Genomic DNA, 24,624 nt, shown 5'->3' on the forward strand with positions numbered 1-24,624 from the left:
TACAAATCCTATAGTTGCAGTAGATGTTTAAAATTGTATAATGCAGTTTACTATGTTTATTGTACATGCTTATACTTATCATACATTCATACTACATTTTACATAACATTGTGTACGATATTATATTATATTGTATAAAAAACCTGTGTGCCTCTCGCTGTATGAATAACGCGTTGTGTTTATAATATATTATTATTATGTATAAATTAACGTGTTTTCTTGTTTCATTTCAGGCTCTCTGCCGCCCAGCCCCGCGGACTCCGGAGTGTCCGACGTGGACAGCAGCAGCAGTGGACACACATCCACCGACACCGAGCTCAGGGCTCGGCTCCAACCGCACCAGTATCACCACCAAGGTCAGATTATGTTCGCACTAATAACCGACTATATTATATTATAATAATGATAAGTTTTTCCTTTTCCTCATCTTCCAAATTTATTAAGATACTATCGACATAATTCCTATAAAATAAATATTTTATAATATTGTACTAACTTATTAGTTATTATCAGTTCAGCTTTCATCCTCAATTTTTGCACACTTCTGACTAAATATTTACTTTAGTTGTTTCTACAAGCTTACAACTCATTATATTATGCTGAAGTAAGAGATTAATGTGTTTGGGTCTTTGGTTTTGTTTCATTGTTTTCTGTACGCTGTATCAGTCTCTTCTTGCGGTCGTCGTACTAGCCCAGACCCGCCAAGTATCGCACAATGCCACCAACAGCAGCAACAACAACAGCAACAGCAACAACAGCAACAGCAGCAACAGGACTTGTTCTCCAGGATATACGGGGTGAACGCTCCACCACCAGGTGCTTACCATCATCCCGGTCCCGCGCCTCCATCGCCCAAACATCCACTTTTCATGCGAAATAACCGTGAGTTATTACCAATATTTTTATAATTACATTTCACGGGTACAATATTATTATTCTTGTTTTTTTTTCGTATTTCATAAAATTATCGTTCAAAAGAGTAAAAACCGTTCATAGATAAAACTACAACTTAATACGCGTATAATATAGTCGAATACAGAAATCGAGTAACTTTTTATATTTAATATGCTGAACATGCATAAAATATGTGTCTCGAAGTTAATAAAAAACAAAGATTACGCGTAATGACTCATTGCGAAAAATGTTTTTACCATTTTGTTCGACGATCTTACTCTCTCTCTATCTCGTCGTATTATACTGTTTCTTGAATGTTGTAAAAAACGATGACAATTTTTTGTGCTTACTGGAGGAGAAGGTGGAAGAGAACGTTGTAAATTTATTGGTCGTGCGGTTGGTCAGTAATAGCCGTTTTGGCGCAAGTCGATCGCTCTCGGTGTGGGTCGTGTATGTGTATGTGTGTGTGTGCGAACAGTTTGTTTGAGTGCGAGTTGGAACAATATAATAAATATGTATAAAAAAAAGTCTTAGCGATGAAAACGAGTTTACACTCGGCAGTGTTGCCAATGCGGTCGCGGTGGCGCGGCTTGAGGACGATTGGTGGTTTTTTATTTCGTTTTCTATAGCGATTTGCGGAAAGGGAGAACCGGCGCTGAGCGGTGGTCACGTGACCACCTCGACTCGAATGCATGTGAGCTCGTGTGGCGCGCAGGAGAGAGATACACTGATACATACACACGGATGGAAGTAGGAATGAGTGCAAACGTGGATATATTATGTACCTATATACACAAAAGACCGAGAGTGAGAGAGTATTATAATATATATATATATATGTATATTATAGAACTTAATGATATGCAGATGTGAGCGAGACGGACTCACGGACGCGTAAGAGAGGAAAGAGACCGAGAGAGAGATAGAGCAATGACATACTAACACTTCAAGGTTAACTCTCACTCGCGCACACACTATATAATAATAGCAATACAATAATGCTCGATACATGCACTATCATAGTTGGAGATGGATATCTCATACATTATATTGCTAAATATATAAAATGATCCATCGCTTACGATTTTCGTAAATCGCGAAATGCTCGATATGCGTTTACCTCGCCTGACCTTTTGTCGTATCGATAACGCACGTCTATTATTTTTAAATATAATATGTTTATAATAGTATAATAATATAATATTATCGTTTCCGCTGCCTTATCTCCCACAATGCCATGATGTATATCATTCACACAAAACCGTATTGTAGGTATAGGTACGCACGGGCGTGCTTGTCGAAATAATGTGATTAATAAATCATTATACGCATTTATATCGCGACGTGCGCGCTCTCGTTTCGAGATAACAAGAAGCGCCGCGTGCAATTATATAATAATATTGTAGCGTTATCGCATTCAGGAAGTGTACAACACGTAAACACACAAACACAGCACGAATGCACGATGATAATATTAATAATAATATAATCGCCGCCACCGTAAAGGTTGTAGACGTTGGCGAGTAGCTTATAATTTTTTTTTCATCTTATTATTATTCGTCGTCGGACACAATAGAAGTGGCGTTGGTGGTGCAGGCATAGTGAGAGTAGGTATTCAGATAAAAAGACACATGCTGTGTGCGTATAATTATTATGATGAAATGAAATAAATATATAATATACTTATACTTTGTCTACTCGTACGCTCGAGTTCATTTGGCTTGAGTATGAATTTTTGCCAAAATAATATAATTTAGGTACGACTACGATAATATGTTGTTATTCAAAAAACGCGCGAGCTAGTGTTCGCTTAGCCCCTCCCGTCACCGTTGCGTAACGCTACGCTGCCGGCACCGCCACCACTCGTCGTGAACCCATCGGTCACGTGGTCGCCGTCACCGCCGCCGTCGCCGACCTTCGACGATGCTTCACGGGAGTCGTCGTCTCACATGCGCAAATTCCGTTCCATTCGATAGCGATTTATATTTTTATACACGAAACGACTTCCGCGTTCGTCGCCGAGTATTCACTCATGTTTTTTTTATTCCTTCTTCACATAATAACACTATAGGTACCCACATAAAATAATAATATCGAATATCCCCGCACCACTCTTCTCCATCGTGATATCCATTATGTTTTTCCTACACCCGCGACGACTGAAGATATTAATATAGCAATTTGCAATACAATATCATTATATCGATAATTATTGTTCAATAATAAATTGTACGACTTTGTTGTGAAGATTGGGGTGCCGCTAAAACCAGGAAGTATAATATAATATTTTTTATAATATCATTACGATTTGGCGGGTTGTTGTCGAAAACAAACGCCGTCGAGATCGATTACACCTACGCCAACGAAATTTTTATTTTTAGCAAAATTTTTCGTCCATCGCAACAATACGTATTAATTCAATATAATCGATTTTGGTTTCTTCCTGTGTTAGTAGAATGTACCTATATTATAATGGAAATTTAGAATATTATGATAATATAGGCACCAATGTTATAATTAAATATTAAATCGATTTCTTTTATTGAATTAAATAAAAAATAAATATGAATTACAAATATTTACAATACTATATTTTTTTTCGATTATATTCTTTAAGTTATTGTTCGTGTCGAAATTATCGGGCGATAAAATACAAAATTTAGACAACTTATGATAATATTGTTGTAACGTATAACTGTGTATAGTTTCTATTATACATGGGTAATGAGTAAGACAATTAATGAACAATAAAATATAAAAACTTATTTTATATATTCGAAGTAATAAAAATATTTTTACGATATTTTTTGGTTTTAAGAATATCATTTTTTGTTCTAAACAGATTTTATATAATATTAGACTAGTAGTAAAATATTAGACTAGGACTTTATGCGATTTTTCGCTAAGACGTGCAAGACCAACGGTGCACGTAAATCACCGCGCTGTAGGCTCCGGCTCGGTTGCGGTGGCCATCCGATTCCTGCGGAATGCGAATAACGGCGTCGGGGGCCAGGCTTGCGCTTATGTCTGAAAATAGCACTCGTGAGCCGCAGGCGGATGTATTTAGCGACGGCAGCAGCTGCAGCAACTATTACACATTATATATATGCGCGAAACGCGGAAATCGCGGATGCCACGCGCGCGCAAGTTGGTCGGTTTTCGTTCCCGGAAAGAATATTTGAACGGTATATATTATAATTATACAGGGTTGTGGGTATAAACAATAGCCTGATTTCGTATATTTAAACATTTTGTTAGTAAGAGATATTATAAAAATGATACACTATACAGCACGTTACAGAATACTCTTAAAAAGTTACAAATAATATGTTATGTGCCATAAGTGGAGATTTGATTGAATTTTAGAGGAAAAAGGACTAAATATTCCTACATAACAAAACAACATAAAGAAAAAATATTAATTTTAGGGTAGGCTTTGAGTTATTTTGGGAGTGGCTTAAAGAGGGTTAAATAGATAGAGGCACCCCACAATCACCGCCTTTGCCCCCACTACCACAACAACGATACTGAGTCTGTATACAAGTTTCTGCTAAATTAAATTTCTATTGTGGAATAGCAAGGATGAAATAAAAACAAAACGATAATCGATGCAGTCAATTTGGGCTTATCAGAAAATGTAAACGACCAAATTCAGTTTATCTATCACTCTGCTTGTAATCGGTATAAATAATTGTATCATCAATTTTATCGTAGGCAAGTACCTATAGTTTAATAATCATTCCACATTTCCTTGTTCGCGTAACACGCGATTCGGTTTTTCGCGATATATTATTAAATATAATATTAGTCGCACGTACGAAAACACTGCACTGTGGCGTGCACACAAATACACACACCCGTGATCGCGCTGAGCGTGACGTATACACACGACGTACGTATGTGTTTAAGAGAGAGAGATTGAAATTGAGAGAAGGATAGGTCGACCAAGTTCAAGGTGAACGAAAAAAAAATACATTTATGTATATGGGTACCACCGTCTGGGTTTCGACACCGGTTCGTCCGCCGTAATAGTCGGTGAGGATTAGCGCGGGGAAGCGCCATAGTTACGTATAAAAACCTATATGATCTGCCATTTTAATCATCTGTAAAACAATATTATATTATTATACATGACGTGCACACGATGTATGTTGTAACAAGTAATAATAATAGATTACAAATAATAACGTTTTTCGTATACCTAAGCGCGATCGTCCGTACAGGTATCTGAATCTGGTCCGAGAGTAAGCCTCTGAGAGTTCAGGCGGACTGTTTAATGAATTGAGAGAAAAAATGAAAACATCGACTGGACGAAACGGAAATCCGTTTACGGAACAGTGGTAGCACAACAATAATATATATAAATACACCCGGACGTATATAATATATAGTGTATACCTATAGTGTAACCTATACATAATAGGAAATAGAAGACGTTTATTATAATATTAATAATATAATAATATTTTAATCTCCTTTTGAATGAGAAATTGCATCGTCGTCGTCGGTCGTTCCCACAACGGTTTCCTGCTCTCTATAGACCGTGTGCGCGGTTCATGATATGTATATGGTAAATAATGATATTGCGAAACGCATCGTTTATATTATATACACGTCATAACGTATTGTATTGTATTGCTTGTATTGCACATACAAGCCAAAAACGTGTGTCCAAAACCATACATAGTAAATATCATCGTGATACGAGCCCTTCAGATTTCAGAAACTTTCGAAATTGTCGCTTTTCCCGGACTCTGTTGATCGAAAAATCAAAAGGCAAGTAATAAATTTCTATTGGCGAGCTACTGTGAAATGACAGCTACCCGAGTATTATTATAGTCACCGTTCAGTATACGTTGTACGCGTCTTGTATAGCGTCCGTCGTCCGTCCGTCTCCTTTTAAGGACGTCTCGTGCGCAAAACCGGGAAAAGTATTTACTTGCTACGTCATTACATATATTATACGGCGTGGTCTGTTTAAAATAATAACGAGTAATGAAGTAACTATACTTATATCGCATGTACACGATGACCGTACTTGTTTTTTGTGCGGAAACGCGTTCGGAATGTTTAGAAATTGTTATCGGGAGGTAGGTAGGTATAACGTGTTGAACGCGAGCAAAATATTATTAATACGCTTTTACAATAATATAATAATAATAATAGCGTGTTATCGGACAGTTGGAATATTATATCTGGTGGGTGGATAGTGAATTCTGGATATGAGAAAGACTGGGAACACTAGATTTATGAAGATTTTTTTAACGTTTCCGCCGTCCAGTGGTAGGTATTTTAATAGTAGTAAATCCAAGGTCGAGAACACTGCACCACTGTATAATATTTTAATATAATAATTCCATAAAAATCAAAATGTAGATTTTTTTATTCTTATTCCGTCGTTTTTTCTAGTTCGTATAGTAGCATTACCAGACCAATTTTTCGTTTGCGCAACACGCGCGCTTGTTTTTCGTGTACGCCCTTGAAACGACCGCTACATATATTTACGTATGGTCGCGTCTATATAATATTATGTTGTAAATAATTAATATATTATAATTTAAATTCGAAAAATAATTATATTGTACCAAATGATGTGTATATACCTGCTTAAATCATACAATTTTTATTTTTTACTAAAGTTTTTCGTTTTTTATCTTACTCAGATCCTTATGGGGGTGGCGTCCCTGGCTACCACCCTTCAGCCGTTGGCGGCTACGGTTCGGCGGTCAGCCCCACATCTGCCGGCCACTTCGCCATGCCACCGTGCCCGCCCTCGGCCGCGCTCCCGGGCGCTGGCACCGTGGTCGGTCGCGGGTCTGTTATCCAAGCGGCCGCGGCCAACTGTTACCAGCCTAACGGCGCCGGGGCGGCCAACCTCAATGATCTGTACTACATGGACTTTGGCGCACCCACCGCGGCCGCGGCCATGTACCACCAGAAAGCAGTAAACAAGAACGGCAGCAATAAGAAGCCCAAGAAGTACGGCAGTGTCGGACGACCGTCAGCAGCCGGTTCCCCGGGTGCCGTCCAACAACAGTCCTGTCCGGCCACGGGACCCAAGCGGAAGAGCCGAGAAGGTAAACAATTATTTTGTAACGATCGAATTACTCACGATTTTTTTTTTCATTTATTATACATGATTTATCGCGTGTAGTTATAAAGTTATGTTATTGTATTATATACTGACGGAGTGCTGTTTTTTGTACACAGGTTCCACGACGTATCTTTGGGAATTTTTGCTTAAATTACTGCAAAATTCCGACTACTGTCCGAGGTTCATCAAGTGGTTGAATCGGGAAAAAGGCGTATTCAAGTTGGTCGACTCCAAAGCGGTGTCTAAACTTTGGGGAGAGCACAAGAACAAACCAGACATGAACTACGAGACGATGGGTCGTGCTCTCAGGTAAGAATTAATCTTATCATAAATTATTATTATACCTTGTGATGTTACATAGTTTATACGACGAAAACGGTCGAATACAATAATGATAGAAGTAACTGTGCAAACAGTTTCAGTAGTGTTAAACATACCCTTTTTTTTTACATCGAAATTGGGATAGAACAGATGCCGATAATTTTCATATGTATAAGAATATCTTAATGCATAAAAACATCTTACTCTTATTATTTTAAGTGCTTAGAGATCCGGTCTCTGAATTTTAAATTAATAAGTAATAACCATTTATGCTGTATTATAATATTATGTTATGTTATATTCATTGCTGCTCGCCGGCAGTATTCTATTAGAATATTCGTTGGATTATATTATATTTTTATCTATACTGCCGCACGTGCACGGCGTGCAACGTTCGTATAAATCAGTAATGATCGGCGTGTAATAAATAATAACATTATAAGACATTTAAACATATAGCTGCATCAGTATATACCGGCTACTTACCTATAATATGATAATATAAAATAATAATTTCGATAAATCGATTAATTTGCTTTCGACGACGACCAGACGTTGTTTGTAAACACCGTTTCGTTTATATACCTACAACGGTCTGCTAGTACGCTGCAACAGATAACGTAATATCGTAATATTATAATAAAGTCACTTATTAATTTATGCAGCAGCCAACAAAATCGTGTAATATTGTACGTTATATATTATAATAATAATATGTTCGTTACGATTGATTTTTTTTTAATTGAAGTATAGATACATTATTCTGTTATCGATTCGTTTTTGAAATAATTTTTTTTTTTTTTTAATTAACTACGCTTATGTTAGGCTATTTATACATAATTAATTGTACTAATCATATATAGAATAAAGCATATTTACTCTGCATATTATAGTAAACTATAACATGCTAGCTATGTAGACTCCAAAGTCCTTGCATTTCCGGATACTTAAAATATTAACATAGGGACTGCACACAATATATCCCATAACGTCATTGATGGTCGTACAATCTTGGACTACGTTATTCATTTTACGCATGTCCTTGTACGGAGTAAAGTATTATAAATATTAGAGAAAATAATAAAATTTAAATATTTAACTATCATCCCATCCTCCAAATGAATCTTCGGTAAATAAAACATTAAAACTTCGTTTTCATTTAATACTATACCACCTATTAAAAATGTAATATTTGTCTGTTATCGCTAACTGATTTAGATATTTTTCAATTAAACAAAATAATAAACAAACAAACTGCGATAATAATATGCTTAGTTTCATATTATTTGAACACGATCATTGATCGAACTTTGAACTCACATTGTCTCGTGTACTTGAAAGAAAAAAAACCGTCCTTTATAGTATTTAACGCTAAACTATTAGACGCTTAGATGACTGTAAAACTAAATGAATTTTTATAATTTCTAATGCTGTTAATAACGTTTAGTTTAATGTGTTCACATCAATAACCGTTCGTTCGTTTGTTTGTTCTCAGGTATTATTACCAGAGGGGAATTCTGGCCAAAGTGGACGGCCAGAGGCTGGTCTACCAATTCGTCGACGTTCCCAAAGACATCGTCGAAATCGATTGTTCCGGCGCATAAGGATATGTAAACCCGAAAACGGCCAAAGACCTCGTGATAATAATTTATAAATATATTGTCATCTTCATCATCGCAGTTGCTATATTATAATTTATTCTTTCCACCTCGGGAGCAGAATCGTCGTCGCCAGTCCGTCGTCATAATATTATTTTTATTATTATTATTATTATCATTACTATATGTAGGTAAAATTCAACCTGCATATGGTGTGTATAACATGTATATAAGATAAATGTATATGCGTGCGTGTGTTTTTTTATATTATTAGTATATAGAATACTGCACCACTCGAGTTCAAACTCGTCTGCCGTGTAAATATCGCGCAAAAACTTGTGTTTCTTTTTTTTTCATATTATATATTTTTTTTTCGTGAACGAGTACTGTCGCCATCGTTGCTGCTACCGTTTAAACATTGTAATATTATAATAATATATTTTGATGTACTCCCTGCTGGTTGTAGCTGATGCTGCTGCAGCCATCTCGTCTGTGTGCATGTGTATATGTGTGTGTGTGTGTAAAGACTGACAATAATTAACCGAGAAGATATTATGATATAATATATTAAATATATATATATATAATATACAATAACATTAAAAAAATTAAAAAAAAAAAACAAAAATATACATAATATATATCATATTAATTAATTATTGTTAGTTTGACCGATCTCTACGTTTTTAGTATATATTATATATATTTAAAACAAATCTCGAAACGTGTACAAAATTTTAATTATTATTATTATTATTAATTTAATTAGGAAAATAAATTCGATTCGGAACAAATAAAAAACAAAAAATAAAAGATGAAAACTTTATTATTATATGCACACGGCGCATATACGTGTGTGTATAGTTTTATTTTTACCATTTATCATAAATATAATTATTACAATTGTAATTTTTTTTATATATATATTATTTTTGTTCCGAGAACTCGTTTTTTCTCAACTTAAGTCAACGAAACCCCTTATTACTGTACATAACCATAATTTATAAGAATAGCTTTAAGGTCATAATATATTATATTGTTGGTGTAAGTTTTTAATTATTCTTGTGCATATATATGTATACTTATATATATATACACAATACATTTTATTAGGTAGGTACTAATGTTATTTGTAATAATATTTCTGTGTAAAATTTTTTTCGAACTATTTTTGTATGCTTTTTTAAGTTAAAATTATTATTATTTTTTCCTTTTATTTATTTTGTTGTTTTTGTATGTAATTTTAAGGATTTAATGTGTTTGTGAATCATTAACGTGAACTAAACTGTTGGCACCGGACGTTTATGTATCGAATATCTTACCATCGCGTCGCCTCAAACGAAACTAAACGAATAACAAACAGACTTTTAATATAATCCGTACTTAAACACATTTAATAATGCGATAATAAATTATTTATATTTATATATTTTTATTTTAATAACGCTCGCGAAACTACTCGAAAAAGCTCAAAAAATAGACACGACTTTATTATAAAAATGTTTACTACTATACACGGTCTATATAGTGGTAATCACAACGAAACTGTTTACCATTATAATTGTTACGTCCTTTAAACAAATTAATAAATAATAATAGTAATGACTTAATAAATATTTCAATGTTATTTGTATGAAAAAAAAAATGAAAAAAAAAGAGAAAAATGAATTTAATCAACAAAAACGTATCTGCATAATACGCGCACGAAGCGAAGAAAACACAATATATTCTTAATTAATTTTTATCATTCGTCTCGTCAATTTTTCGTAATAAACGCGTTTTTGAAAAACCTCAAACTATACCATATACCATTTACTTAATAATATATTGCACCGATATTATACGATAGCGAATTATTATTATTATTATATATTTTGCGAATAACAATAATTATTGTTAATATTATTGTTATTACTACTATAAATAAATTATACCGTTGTCGGTTTGCTCGTACCTATATTATATTTCCGATGTTGCTCAAGTAAATACGAAATCTAAGAAAAAAATTTTTTCTCTGCCTCTTTCTCTCTAACTTTTTCATGTTATGTTTTAATTTCCTTCGTTGTTTTCTGTAATTATACAATATTATATTATTATATTATATTCGCCACTTGTCGTTTAACGTCGTATTGTTAGGATATGTAAATTTTTGTTTTCTGATAATAGTGTGCTGCTGTTCATTATATTTTATGCCGTGTCTGTTGAGAACCTAAAATTTATACGTTTGTCGTGATATTGTTGGGGTGTGTCGGGTTGGAGGATGAAGTATTTGTCAGACGATTGTACATGACGAATATTATATGTTAAATACGTATTATAGGCAGTATAAAAACCAGACAAAACGAATAATTCAATAGTGATCGAAAAACAGCAAGGCTTTATTGTAATACATCGATATGTGATTATTATAATATATCTTAAATTATTATTATTATTTTATTTATATTTATATTTATACATATATATATTATCTATGTATAATACTGGTGACGAATTCGTAGGAAGGTTTTTTTATGTTTTTTTTTTTTTGTTTTCTCCTTTTATTTGTCTTTAAATTTTACGTTCCGTTAGAGACTGTGAACCGGCATGTGATTGAATTAACGAGAAATCGAAAGGAATTTATTATATACATAGGTATATACATAGATAAGATGTGATTTATTATAAAAAACTAATCGAATAAATGTTTTTTTTTTAAAACAAATTTTCTATGAAATTGTTATAATATATACTGTGTACCTATAGGGAAGAATTGATTATTTAAATATTATATTATATATGTTGTAAAATACACGAAATATGTTTTTTTTCATTTCTTTGTTTTTGTACTTAACGACGCCCTCGAAACGGGGTTGGAGAAAAATGATACAACGGCGTATATTTTAGGATACTTTTAATTTATATACATGATATATACATACATATTATATATGTGTGTGTGAGTGTGTGTGTAATATTAGCTTAATATTTATACAAAAAAAAAAACAATAAATCTTTAATATATTATTATTATACGTGTGTATGTATATGTATAATATATCTATGATAAATGTTTACTGTTAGGAAAAATATTCGTAATTTTTATAAACATATATATTATATATATATATTATAATAAAATACAAAATAAGACCAGTAATATTATTGTTGTATTGTGTTATTATATTTGCTGCAGTCCTAGTCGGTGTTGTACGTTCGTGACATGATCATAACATATAATATGCGTACCTCGGTAAACGACCTGCTTTTTAACGATTCTTTTTACGCAGTCTCTGAACTATATATAGATATTACAGAGGCTTATACTCATCACAACACACAACGGTGTTTGCACAATACATTATTGTAAGGGTCTGATAGTAAAATCTCCAGTTAGCTGTATGTAGAATGTAGATGTTTGTACAGAGTACTGAACCTTATGGTAGAGTTGAGAAACCGCACTATCGGTCAATTTAGATGGATTTTGCAGATCACACGATAGTTGAAAATAATCTCAGATACATAATAATAATAATAAAACAAAAATAATTTGGGAAATAAACACCAGGTAGACGGTAGTTAAATGAGATAGCGGTAAAACGGAAATAAATTGTCGGCGAATCGGAATACGACAAAAACACCGACACCGTGTTGGCGTGTTATAGTTTTTTAAATTTTTAGTCAAAATATCCAATGACAAAAATGTCTTTGATCAAAATATTATTTAAACTGATTTTTTTTAAACTTTTTTTCGTACAATTTATTTAATAAATCGTTATATTATGTAGATATTATAAACATCAAATGGGCTTAAAGTATTCAGATTGCTATACAGATTAGATACAAATAATGATGATTGAAATAATTGGTCTTAATCTTGTGGTTTTACTAGACTTGCTATTATACCAAGAACAAAATCGAGATGGTGCTGCCACAATCAAGAATGACCTAACTACAAGAAAACCTAACTACTAATATTACTAATTTAATTAAGTTATTAAATTATCAAAAAGAGTTGGAACAATTTTTGATACTTAATAAAATCAAGTATGATTTTAAAAATGTCGGTATTTTTAAGTTGCATTTGTCAAGATGCGTTCAAAATGTTATGGGATTTGTGCTCACCACAGTTACCAAAAGAAAATAGTTTTAAAGAATTGTGTATGTTGTTAGAAAATCATTTTATTTCGAAAAAAAAATCGTCTTTCATGAATGGAATAATTTTTATGCGGCTAGTCAATAGGAAGGTAAATGAATTGTGGATTTCACAGCAAGACTTAGGAACGTATAAACAAATTGCAATTTTAGTGACAAGGTATTTTAATCAATACATTTTTTTTTGGATTAAAATCAGAGATAATCATGGACAAAATTTGTGAGGAAAAACTAACCATTTAAACAACCATTTCTCAAATTATTGAAATTACACTTGCAAAAGAAACTTGTTCAATAAAACAGACCAAGTTAATTGGATAAAAAAAGGGCAATAATTTTGTCAAAAATACAAAACGCTACACGCGAAAATTCTGGTTTATGGCATACAGTGTACGGAGATTGGGGGCCAAAAAATACAGACCACCAAGGATTTTAAGACTTAAATCTAAGTTAATGTGGAAGGATAATACTATGTCTATATTTTACACAAGAAAAATTACTTTCGCAATTATTAAGGACCAGTTAGAAGAGCAGTTATGTATAGTGTAAAAACTAAGTGTTATTTCTCAGGATAAGTTGAGCGAATCGGGAATTCCATTAGTACCGATTTTAAAAAGCGATGGATGTATTAAATGATGTGCGGATTACAAAGTTACGGTAAATAAGTTTATTCAGGACGTAAAATATCCATTATTCGTTACTGAAAATCGAAGATTTTTTTTCAAAAAGCGAGTAGAGTAATTGAGTTTAGTAAAATTGACCTTAGTGAAGGTACTATCAATTAGTTTTAGACGAAGTGTCTTCGAAAATCTTTACGTAAATCATCCACAAAGGACTTTTTAAGGTATATAGGTTGCCATATGTTGTCATACAGTCTAGTGTAATATTCCAAAAATTAATAAAAAAAACTTTTCCTCGGTCGTGATGGTGTAGCAAATTTATTGAACGATATTATAATTATCAGATAATAAAGAATAGAGCACTTGAATGATTTGAACGAAGTACCTATTTAACATTTTAATGAAGAAGGTTTAAAAGTAAAATTATCTAAAAATGAATTTTAAAAAATATGAAATTGAGTAGGTACCTATTTAGATTTTATTATTTCAACGGTAGGTTTATGTAAATGTAAAAATAAAGTTATGTATAGCGATCGTAGATTCACCAACGCTTCGTAATATAACACAAAGTAAATAATTCGCAGGCAAGGTAAATTATTATTCTAGATTCTTACCGAACGTTTTTCGATAATTATAATATCCATTTATATCATTTATAAACGAAAAACAAGTAATTTTTTTGGACTTGGGACTGTCAGGTAGCATTCGATAAATTTAAAAAATTGGTTATTTCAGATAAAATTATAGTTTATTCCACAGATTTCTATAAAGAACTAGATAGAGAACTCCTACTATCAATTGAAGCCAGGTTTTTCGGTTGGCATTATATGGTATTTTATATGGTAAATATTAATTATGTTGTATTGTATTTTATGATGCCTTAACCTGTTGTTTAAAAAAATTAAGAATATTTTATAGAAATAATTTTTCATTTATTTCTATATTTTACCATTAAAAACGATGTTATTCCTAATACATATTGTATAGGAAATGTAATGTTTTGCCAACCGAAAAAATGGCGGAAACTGATACGCGAGCTTCAATGTTAATAATACAAATAATATACGAGTTCCTTATCTAGTTAGTATAGAAGTCTGTGGTTTATTCCAACCCAAATTAGCTAATTATTTTGTCTACGGATGCGTCTAACAACGGTATCGCGGATTCCTTATCTCAAAAAATGCCGGATGGCAGTGAACGAGCGATTAGTATTATTTCAAGAACATTCATGCCAGCGAGAAATAATTATTCTGTCACAGATAAAGAGGCTTTAGCAATCTATTGGTCGATTAGGACATTATTGCAGTATCTACTGACATTTACCACTTTTAAAAAAAAGTAATAGCATACACGAAATAGCTATACGCACAGATCCAGAACATACTCTACTACAAACGGCGAGGCTAAAAATGCAGTCAAACCAAGAAAGCTTTATCGGCAGCTTTAGCGGATTTTAAAAATAAAAATATACCTAAGTCAGTTATACTAAATATATTGATTTTATTAGGCTATAAAAATGCGCCATATTCTATTACTAGAGTTAATATTGGGTAGAAAACGTCGTAGAATAGATTTACTTTATAAATCTTATGAGGAAATCATTAATCAAGTGAAATGCAAGAGAGGTCGATACAAAATTATAACAGCAGTAAAAATAAAGTTTTTAAGGAAGGTGATTAGGTGATGATTAAATGTTACAAGCCGGGGAGTAAGACATTTTGGATAAAACTAACGGTTAAAAAAATACTACATAGGAACTAAAAGATAATGAATACGAATTGAAGGAGGATAAAACATATAATATGCATGTTGATCAAATGATTAGGGCTACAATAAAAAAAAAAACGAAACATAAATACACAAGAGCGTAAATGGGGCAGTTCGTTTTACGAATATATAAAAGATAATAAGAATAAGAGAACAAAAAAAGTTTTTAGTTAAAATTATTAGTTTCGTTTATATTTATGTGATGTCTTGTACTTTCTTTTTTTCAGAATAAAATGTTTAGAAGTAAAAAAAAATATAATTTTGGTTAGATATTTATTATTATTTTGTTTTGATGTTCATATTATAATAGTTTAGTCTTAATGGGGAGGTGTGATATTTATATTACATGCATAGATACATCGATTGTTATCGACTACCTATCGCTAATGGTATATACTATAGCCGACCCAGACGACTTTTATAATTAAATACTTATCTGTCAGTATTCGTCACGTGGTTGCATTACGAACTATTTTTTATACTAATATTACTAATGTAATTAAATAACGTATTTTAATATTTAATATAGGATATAAACGTATTCTTATTCCTTTACAAATATTACAAATACGATTCCTGTTTCCGCCAAAATTTATTTTTGTAAAAAAAACATTATAATAAAAATAACAATAACGCTTTTTTTAAAGACAAATAATAAAATAAAACTATAGTTTTGAAAAAAAATCTCATACACGATCCATACGATTTATGTTATAAAAGTTTAATAGTTGAATCTAACCCGGAATAATTTTTCTATATCTGACAAATATCTAGATGTCTGCGATTCAGTTTGTACTTCCGTTATCGCTAGAGTGCACTGCTGTAAAGTCTTCGTGATTATTTAAATTTTGTAAAATACTATTCCATTTTACTTTGCCTAAAAATTAAAATTATTAGTTAATAAACTTTTTTTGTTTTATATTTTTAATTAGTTATCTAACCTAATTTTTTAAAAAAATAAATAAGGACCGTAATAATGCATTTATATAATTATATTAGTATGCGACACTATATTTATAACAGCAACTAATAAAAATAATCGATAACGATTTTACCTCTTTTTGGAGTTTGGATTTATACAAGACTGATCATCATACTTACACAAAAGCACTCGATTAATACACTTTAACATAGTGTTACATTTTTTATTTTATAATTTGTTACCTACTTTTACATTATTTAATTAATAATGATAAATTATTATTTGACTTGGTCACCTATCTGACTTATAATTGGCTATCAATGAAAGCTTTATTGAAGTTGAGGCAAATGCTTTCGAAGTCTCGATAATAATATAAATAATAATTCATGAATATTGTTTTTGTCACGGTTTTGAAGCTGATTATTTAATCTGGTCGAATTATGCTGATGTTAATATATGCATTATAATAATTAATAATACAGTACCTACCAACATGTATGCATGTAAAATAAAATCAGTCTTGAATTCATTCGTGGGCTTATTTTTAATTTCATTACAATAGTCAATAACTGTAAAATAGTCGCCATCAATCCGTATCTAATAACTATATTGTAAAGATTGAATATTTTCATTTATGTAGTTTAACAATAATATATTCAATTAAAAAACTATATACATTAAATATAAAATTATTCTAACTATTAAAATATTATAATATACATTGCAAGTCCTAATTTGTTGCCTATATGTGAATAATTCAGGCGTTTTCGTTTGCCTTAAGCTCGACACACTATGAGTCATATTTTAGCGTTTCGTTTTCCCCATATTGGATTACAACAATTCAAATATATCTGTAGAAGTGGACGCCAGATGGAGCCACCTTTACTAAGCACTTAATACACATGTAGATCTCAAGTTTTGTATTTTTTTACTATAAATAAGAATAAGGACATTTTACAATTTATAAGTGGATGTTTAGGTCGTTTTTAAATCATAAAATCATAAAATATATGTATAGAACAACTCGAGTGTTTCTTTTTTATTTATCAGCTTCCATATAATTTTAAATGAACATAGTTCTAATGCACCTCGCAGGTAATATTTTACAGGGTACCTGTTGTGCCATTTATACTGTCCGCATACATAATTAATTTAAGTATGCTGTTAAATAATAATAATAAAAAAAATTATCAGCAAGTATTTTATATATGCACTGCAGCACGTTGACTACATGTTCAAAAAAATTATTCTGCTTTAGCTGTATTGACTATTAAATCATAAATACATGGGCTGCTATACTATAATGAAAACTGTAAAATATCAGTACGAAACATCACACAATCATAAAAAATACTACGGAAATCGGAAATGTCTTCAACATGGCCCTAGTATTATAAATTATAAAACGAAACGGTAACACTCTCTGAACTATGAATAAACATAAGATAGGTTTCACTAAACGTTTACCGATAAGACATGTTTTATTCTGTACAACACGCGTGTTTGATCCTATTCGTAGAAGCCGATGAGATGCATTATAATAAAACGGTATTTTTTAAACTTTCCATTACGGTACGATTATATTTTAAATTATATTATATACTTTTTTTTTCAAAGAAATAACCATCAGCGGCATGCAGGCCATAAGGAGTTAGTAACATTATTTCATTATAATAGTATATTATTACTGTATTATATGTATATTGTATATATAATATTATATTTTAAATTTTAGATTGTGAGCGGAGCAATGAATATATTGATTTTTTAAAATGATGTGTTTTTTCTGTCTACCACCACTTTCAAGTTACTAAAAATAATGCTTCGATTTTTTATTTCAGAGGCGGTTTTTACTTTTTTAGTAATGAAATGGATTTAGAAAATCCTTTTTGTAATCAAAGGTAAAAAATGTTTAAAAATCAGTGTGTATATAATAAAGTAAATCTACTTATTATCAAATTAAAACGTAAGCGTTTATTTAACTTTAAAATTTACATTGTATAAATTTATTGTAAAAGTATAATATTAATACTAACAATACAAAATTTTTCTGCTGAACGTAAATTTGATATAAAACATTTGTAAGATAGAGATAACACATTTGGATCCACATCCCACATTCTCTTAATAATATTGTTGATAAAAATAATGAATTCATAAAAACTTATTACAATATTATGTATTAGAAAATCACCAGCTAAGACATTTTTTGACCTATATAAAACCTAGACTCTAGTGCCCTAGGTTCTAGGTTAACCTAATAAATTATAAATATTGATTATTGTATAAAAATAACTGAACTTATACAAGTACATTACAATACTTGGACCTATCATCTCCAAAAAAAAATATTAATAGATTGATAATTATTTATTATCAATCATACATTATAAAAATATAATATGAATAAAAATGAAATCATAAAATTATTTATTTTTTTGAAAATTTTCAAAATTATAGAAAATATTTAAATATTTTATTAACACAAACATATTTCACAAGACAAATATTTATAAGAACAAAATCGCATTTTATTATATGACATACAGTATTAAAATATTATACATTTTGAATCGTTTAATATTACGATACAGTTTTTATTTCAGTGGCTTGGTTCACTGTTCGTTTATTTACTTGTGAGTCACTATGTTCGGCTCAAACTATATAAATTTGTTTAAAAATATAATACATTATATTAAAATAATACGAACTTGTACCCGTGTACCACGTTGCACATGTTACGATAAAAAGTTTACTAAGTAATAATAATAATTTATTATTACTCACGAGACTACGATGAAAAAGACCTTAAGCTGTTTATGATTTTTTTTTTTGTTTACAGATGTATATTTATAATTATATAAAGTTTAATATGCATTACATATATCACACTCCATAGAATAAAAATCAATAATCAGAATAAATTGCAGTATCATGTTATAACTTTTTAAGATTAGCAGTTGCTATGCATAACACTGAAACAATTAATTAAGATATTAATAATATCATCTTTATTTACCAAATGAATAAATTATTTATAGCAATTGAAAAATACAAATTATAAATAGGTACATGAAATGAATATGGATAAATAGAAATACTGGAAACTACACCTTGTAATATATAATATCTCCTCTGATAAATAATTAATATTTTTTACTGAAAATTACATATATTATTCGTTATCATTATTTGTCATTTTTCACTAAAACTTGACTAATGACTGTAGTCATAAGTTGTATAGTTATTACATTTTTAAAATCGGTAAGTATATTTGATGATCGAGAAGATAATATATTGTTTGCGATTTCAATAGTTAAATATTAAATATTGGATTTGTCCAAACTGACGAGTATAAAATATGTTTAGGATTTAGTTGAGTTATTTTAGAAATACTAATATATAGTGTTAAATTTATTATGTATCTAATACAATATTAGAACTTTTTGTTTGTGAGGCTTTTACTTTTTAAGTTTTTATAGTTCTTTTGAAGATTATATATCCTTGATAGTTGACTATATGTGGTCATTTTTGCACGAATACAAATGAATACCTAGAAGTTTTGATTTTTTTTCCTCACACAATTATTCTACTGTGATATTCTACATACCTAATATAGAAACTTAGCAAATTACGATCAACAACTTGTTTATATTATATATTATGTTATTCTGTATTGTGTTATTATATTATCATTTATGACACTAATATTTTATTGTGTTTTAAATTTTTAATAAGCCAAATTTGTAAAATACCGGTAATATTGACTTCGCGACTGTGGTGTAGTGAAATAGCCTACTCATAACGCCGTGTGGACAAAATTGTGTTATTGTGAAATACTCCAATAAGTAATATGGAATTAAGTTGTTTGTTTTTTTTTTCATAGTTATACACAAGTGGTTAAAGGAACATTTTTATAATTTTATTTTAAAATTTAAAATTTATACGATTTAATGTTTTTTTTTCCTTAAACACTTTGTTATACATCGACGATGATATGACATTTGTATAATAATTAATATTTAATATTACAATATTATTACCATTAGAATTTCTTTTATGGATAAAGTGCTATTTAAGTGAACAAAATATATTGTTTTTCATACCACATATTTATAATACTTAATATATTAAAATAAAAGCTAATAATAATAATAATAATTACACAATATAATATTTTTTTCAAACGATTACGATGAAGAGTATTGTTGAAAATTTACAGTTATTAATTACCAATAATAATTAGTTATATGTTTATTTATTTTATTCGATATCAAAATGATAACTTGTTGACTTAAGTCCACTAAGTCCAGTGAAAGATCAAGGGTTATTTTTTTTTCTAATGTTGTTATTTATGTATACTGTAAAATTTTAAATACATAAACTAAACAGAATTTTTAAAACAACGAAAGTAATTAAGAAAACGATTACTATTTAGGTATTTAAATAACATGATGCATGGTTTTAATTTTCATTACTTTGAATTATACCGAGTGAATTTTTTTTAAAGAAGGTAAAAACATATTGGCCACATTACTGAACACTAAATTATGCATCTGAGTTTCTACGAACTCACAGCAGCTTACAGCTGTTGTACAAGTGTACACGACTTACAGCAGCCCATTTTTATGGTCACTCTAAGGACCATAAATCTAAGGACAATTATTTAAAACATAATATCCAGAACTATTTTCATATTTATAAATATTGTATACCTAGACATAATGCGTAACAATAAGTCTGTAATTTACGTTTTACTATATAAGTTCAACCTACGCTAAAAACGATTGCTGTAGTTCAATAATTGTTATTATTATCATAAATTAGTCTCAAAATTGACTTAAATTATTGTGGGCTTCTTTTATCTGATTTTCAGTTTCCGTTTAACCATGTGGCATATTCATACATAAACCTATACCATATATGACGATATGAGTAATAATTGATTTTTCAGTGCGTATAGTGTATACTATAACAGTTGATTGGACAATTATGTTACTGTTCCCGAATAAACTCATGGTCAATAAAGATATACAGTCTTCATATGAGTACAATAATTGTAAACGATGACCGAGTGATTCATTAAATACTGCACCTCCATTTCAATTTCATTGATTCAAATTCTGATTTAAATTTTTAAATATCTTATAGACATTATTTCCAAATTATAATTATTCGAATAAATTATTTTTTTCTTTTTGCGCAGTAGGTACGAAAAACATCAACAATTTTAAAATACAAGTACCGTTTTTATGCATACGTTGAATGAATAAGGATGGCGGGCTTATTAGCACGTTTATAAGCAAATTAGCGATCAAACTTCATTGCCTGGTACTATATAAATTTTGTAATATTATATTCAATATTTTATAATTTTGTTTTTATAGGCTATCAATAGTGTGGACGTAGTACAAATTTGAAAACACGTTTAGTTTGTGGTGATAAAAGTATAAACCCTCTGGACTCGGAGAGCATGATTTAACGTTTAAAAGAAAAAAACAATAGAAGTGGTGGCTTGGGATATTTGATTCATGTAAAATGTTGTCATGTGGATTCAGAATCTGCGATATCTGTGGATATTCAGTGCTTTCTCAAAATACTACACTTTCGTGGACTGTTAAGTCTAGAAACTTACTCGATAAACCTGGATTTATTTTGATTGGATTTAAAATATCAAAATTTATCAAATAAATTTTATCACAGATATTCATCGCCGAATATAACATTTGTAAAAATAATATTCTTTTTCTTCTTCGACTCTTATACTTTGGGGAAATAATATGCAAAAATGTTATTTTTTAATAGGTTAGATAACCGTCCGCTAACACGAATATGTATAGAAAACTCATTAGTAACAGTATTAATTTTATAATGAAATAACCATTTCTACTGATTTTTAATAGGGTAGACATCCGCTAACACGTATTTGTATAGAAAACCCATCTGTCGCCATAATCAAGCTAAATGACCCGTTTATTATTTAAGAAATAATAACCCTATAATCTATATCTAATTATTTTGATCTATATTAACTGCTTCAATGTGTAACTATTGATACAAATGACAGACATATTAGCACTGAAATGTCATTAGGAACTGTCGCCAACTATAATTGTGTACATTGATAAAAATTGCATACATATTAGCACTGGAATGTCATTAAAACCTCTTTAGAACTATTAAAAAATTAAATATCAGTTTGCTTGCATTGGCCAGAGTTTTTTCAAGTGTCTTTTTTGAATTTTTCGTTTATTCTCAGTGTTTTAAAAAATTACTTCTTTGAAACATGGCTGATTCAACAGCGATTAAGAAGTTAACATATATTCCACCAATACCACCTGTAGAACTCATCGTTTCAACAATCACACCATCGTGGTGTGTAAATACTGCACCAGATTTTTTACAACGTATATTTGCGCTAATAGGAAATATACTTTAGTTCATATTGGACTAACCTCAAAAATTAAGAAAACCTTAATTCTTAAGACCCCCATTTGCAAATTATTAAATATGATGTATCAATGAGAAAATATGTTTGTTATTCAGTTCAAACATCAGGATAGATGTAGGGTTTTACTAAATTGCTAAATCTAAATTCTAAATATTTAAATTGTGTTAAATAAGAGCAATTTAGTAGAACAAACTGATCTAATTTTTTAATGGTTCTAAAAAGTTTTAATGACATTCCAGTATGTTTCCTATTTATACCTTTAGATATAATTATGGTTGGCGACAGATCCTAATGACATTCCAGTGCTAATATGTCGTCCATTTGTATCAATAGATAAATATCAACGCCGTTAATACTAATCTTAATAGCATACAGGGTTATTATTTCTTAAATAATAAATGGGTCATTTAGTATGATTATAGCGACAAATGGATTTTCTATATACATTCGTGTTAGCGGATGTCTCTACCCTATTAAGAATCAATAGAAATGGTTATTTCACTATAAAATTAATATTGTTACTAATGAGTTTTCTATACATATTCGTGTTAGCGGATGTCTACTCTATTAAAAAATTACATTTTTGCATATTATTTCCTCAAAGTATAAGAGTCGAAGAAGAAACAGCATATTATTTTTACATATTATGTTCTATTTAGTGGCGAATATTTGCGATAACATTTGTGAAAATATTTATTTGATAATATTTATGTTAAAATTTGTATTAGGTTAGGTTAGGTTATAACCTAAGGTAGTAGATTGCACAGAAATGCCATCAAGTCCTATAGAAATATTTAATATAATATTGTCACGAATCGCAAGTTCAACAGCATTAATTATATACTATATGTCTTTATATTATAATATATCTAAGATACAAACAATGCAAACATGTTTGTTTTGCGCAGTTATATATCGCGACGTATCAGAAAATACGCACAACATGCTCCGTTGCAGTATTGCATAATGTTAGTGCAGCTGCAGAAGAGCGTTGCACTTTTGTTTGCGAAACGGAAATAATAGAATGCATTTATACACAAAACACGTTTTTCTGCGACAAAGATGAATTTCACCATTCCCCCTGTACCAAAACAAAAATCATAAAATTTCGCGTTTTATTGAGATAAAAGTGTGCGTATCATATTATACTCAAATATGTATTATTATCTCATTTGGTTCATGTTTAACACATTGTTTTTTTTTTAATTTTTCACCTATGTTTTCAGCTATATTACTGATATATTTTTATCACGAATAAGCTGTGAATAACTTTGAATTGGGTTTTTAATTGTTTTTGTAAAGTCGTACCTAGACATATAATCAAGGTTGGTATACCTATTTACGGGAAAGAATAATGATATGTATGATCTACTACTATACAGAGTACCTAATTAACTTTTATTATTTAGATTATATTACATTACAATCAAACAAAAAAATGAATTTAACTTATTGTACATATTTTATGGTTACCTATTAGCTAAAACTATAGTCGTTTACATTTATCTGTTATTTCTGTTTAACTGTGTATTTACGTATGATAAAGTTTCATGTGCGGCTATATCTCGTTTTTTCGACCGGTCCGGTTGTTACCGCGATGGGAGTCACGCCCGCGAACCGGCTTATAAAAACTGTATCGCTAAAACGTCGTCGTCGTCGCCCAGTCTTTGTCTCATTGTCATCCGTCACGCCGCCACCTCTACCGCCGTCGCCGCCGCCTACCACTGACACTACCACTACCACTACCACTATTACCACTAACCGTGTTCGTGCGTGCGTCTTCGTGTGTGTGTGTGCGCGACACTGCGCGTGTATATTCTTGC

General features: G+C 30.5%; 1 protein-coding gene across 2 annotated transcripts in view; it reads left to right on the forward strand.

Moving 5' to 3' along the window:
* Positions 1 to 11,719, forward strand: part of LOC114123234 (ecdysone-induced protein 74EF) — a 113,271-nt gene extending 101,552 nt beyond the window's left edge. For both annotated transcript variants that reach the window (XM_050198198.1, XM_027986136.2), the window contains 5 exons: positions 234 to 356; positions 667 to 882; positions 6,558 to 6,971; positions 7,105 to 7,297; positions 8,805 to 11,719. In XM_050198198.1, the coding sequence (XP_050054155.1) occupies positions 234 to 356; positions 667 to 882; positions 6,558 to 6,971; positions 7,105 to 7,297; positions 8,805 to 8,913 (1,055 nt within the window). In that variant the 3' untranslated portion in view covers positions 8,914 to 11,719. The remainder of the gene's footprint in view (positions 1 to 233; positions 357 to 666; positions 883 to 6,557; positions 6,972 to 7,104; positions 7,298 to 8,804) is intronic.
* Positions 11,720 to 24,624: the final 12,905 nt, after the last annotated feature.

Source organism: Aphis gossypii, chromosome 1 (genome assembly GCF_020184175.1).
Source record: "Aphis gossypii isolate Hap1 chromosome 1, ASM2018417v2, whole genome shotgun sequence".
NCBI lineage: Eukaryota > Metazoa > Arthropoda > Insecta > Hemiptera > Aphididae > Aphis > Aphis gossypii.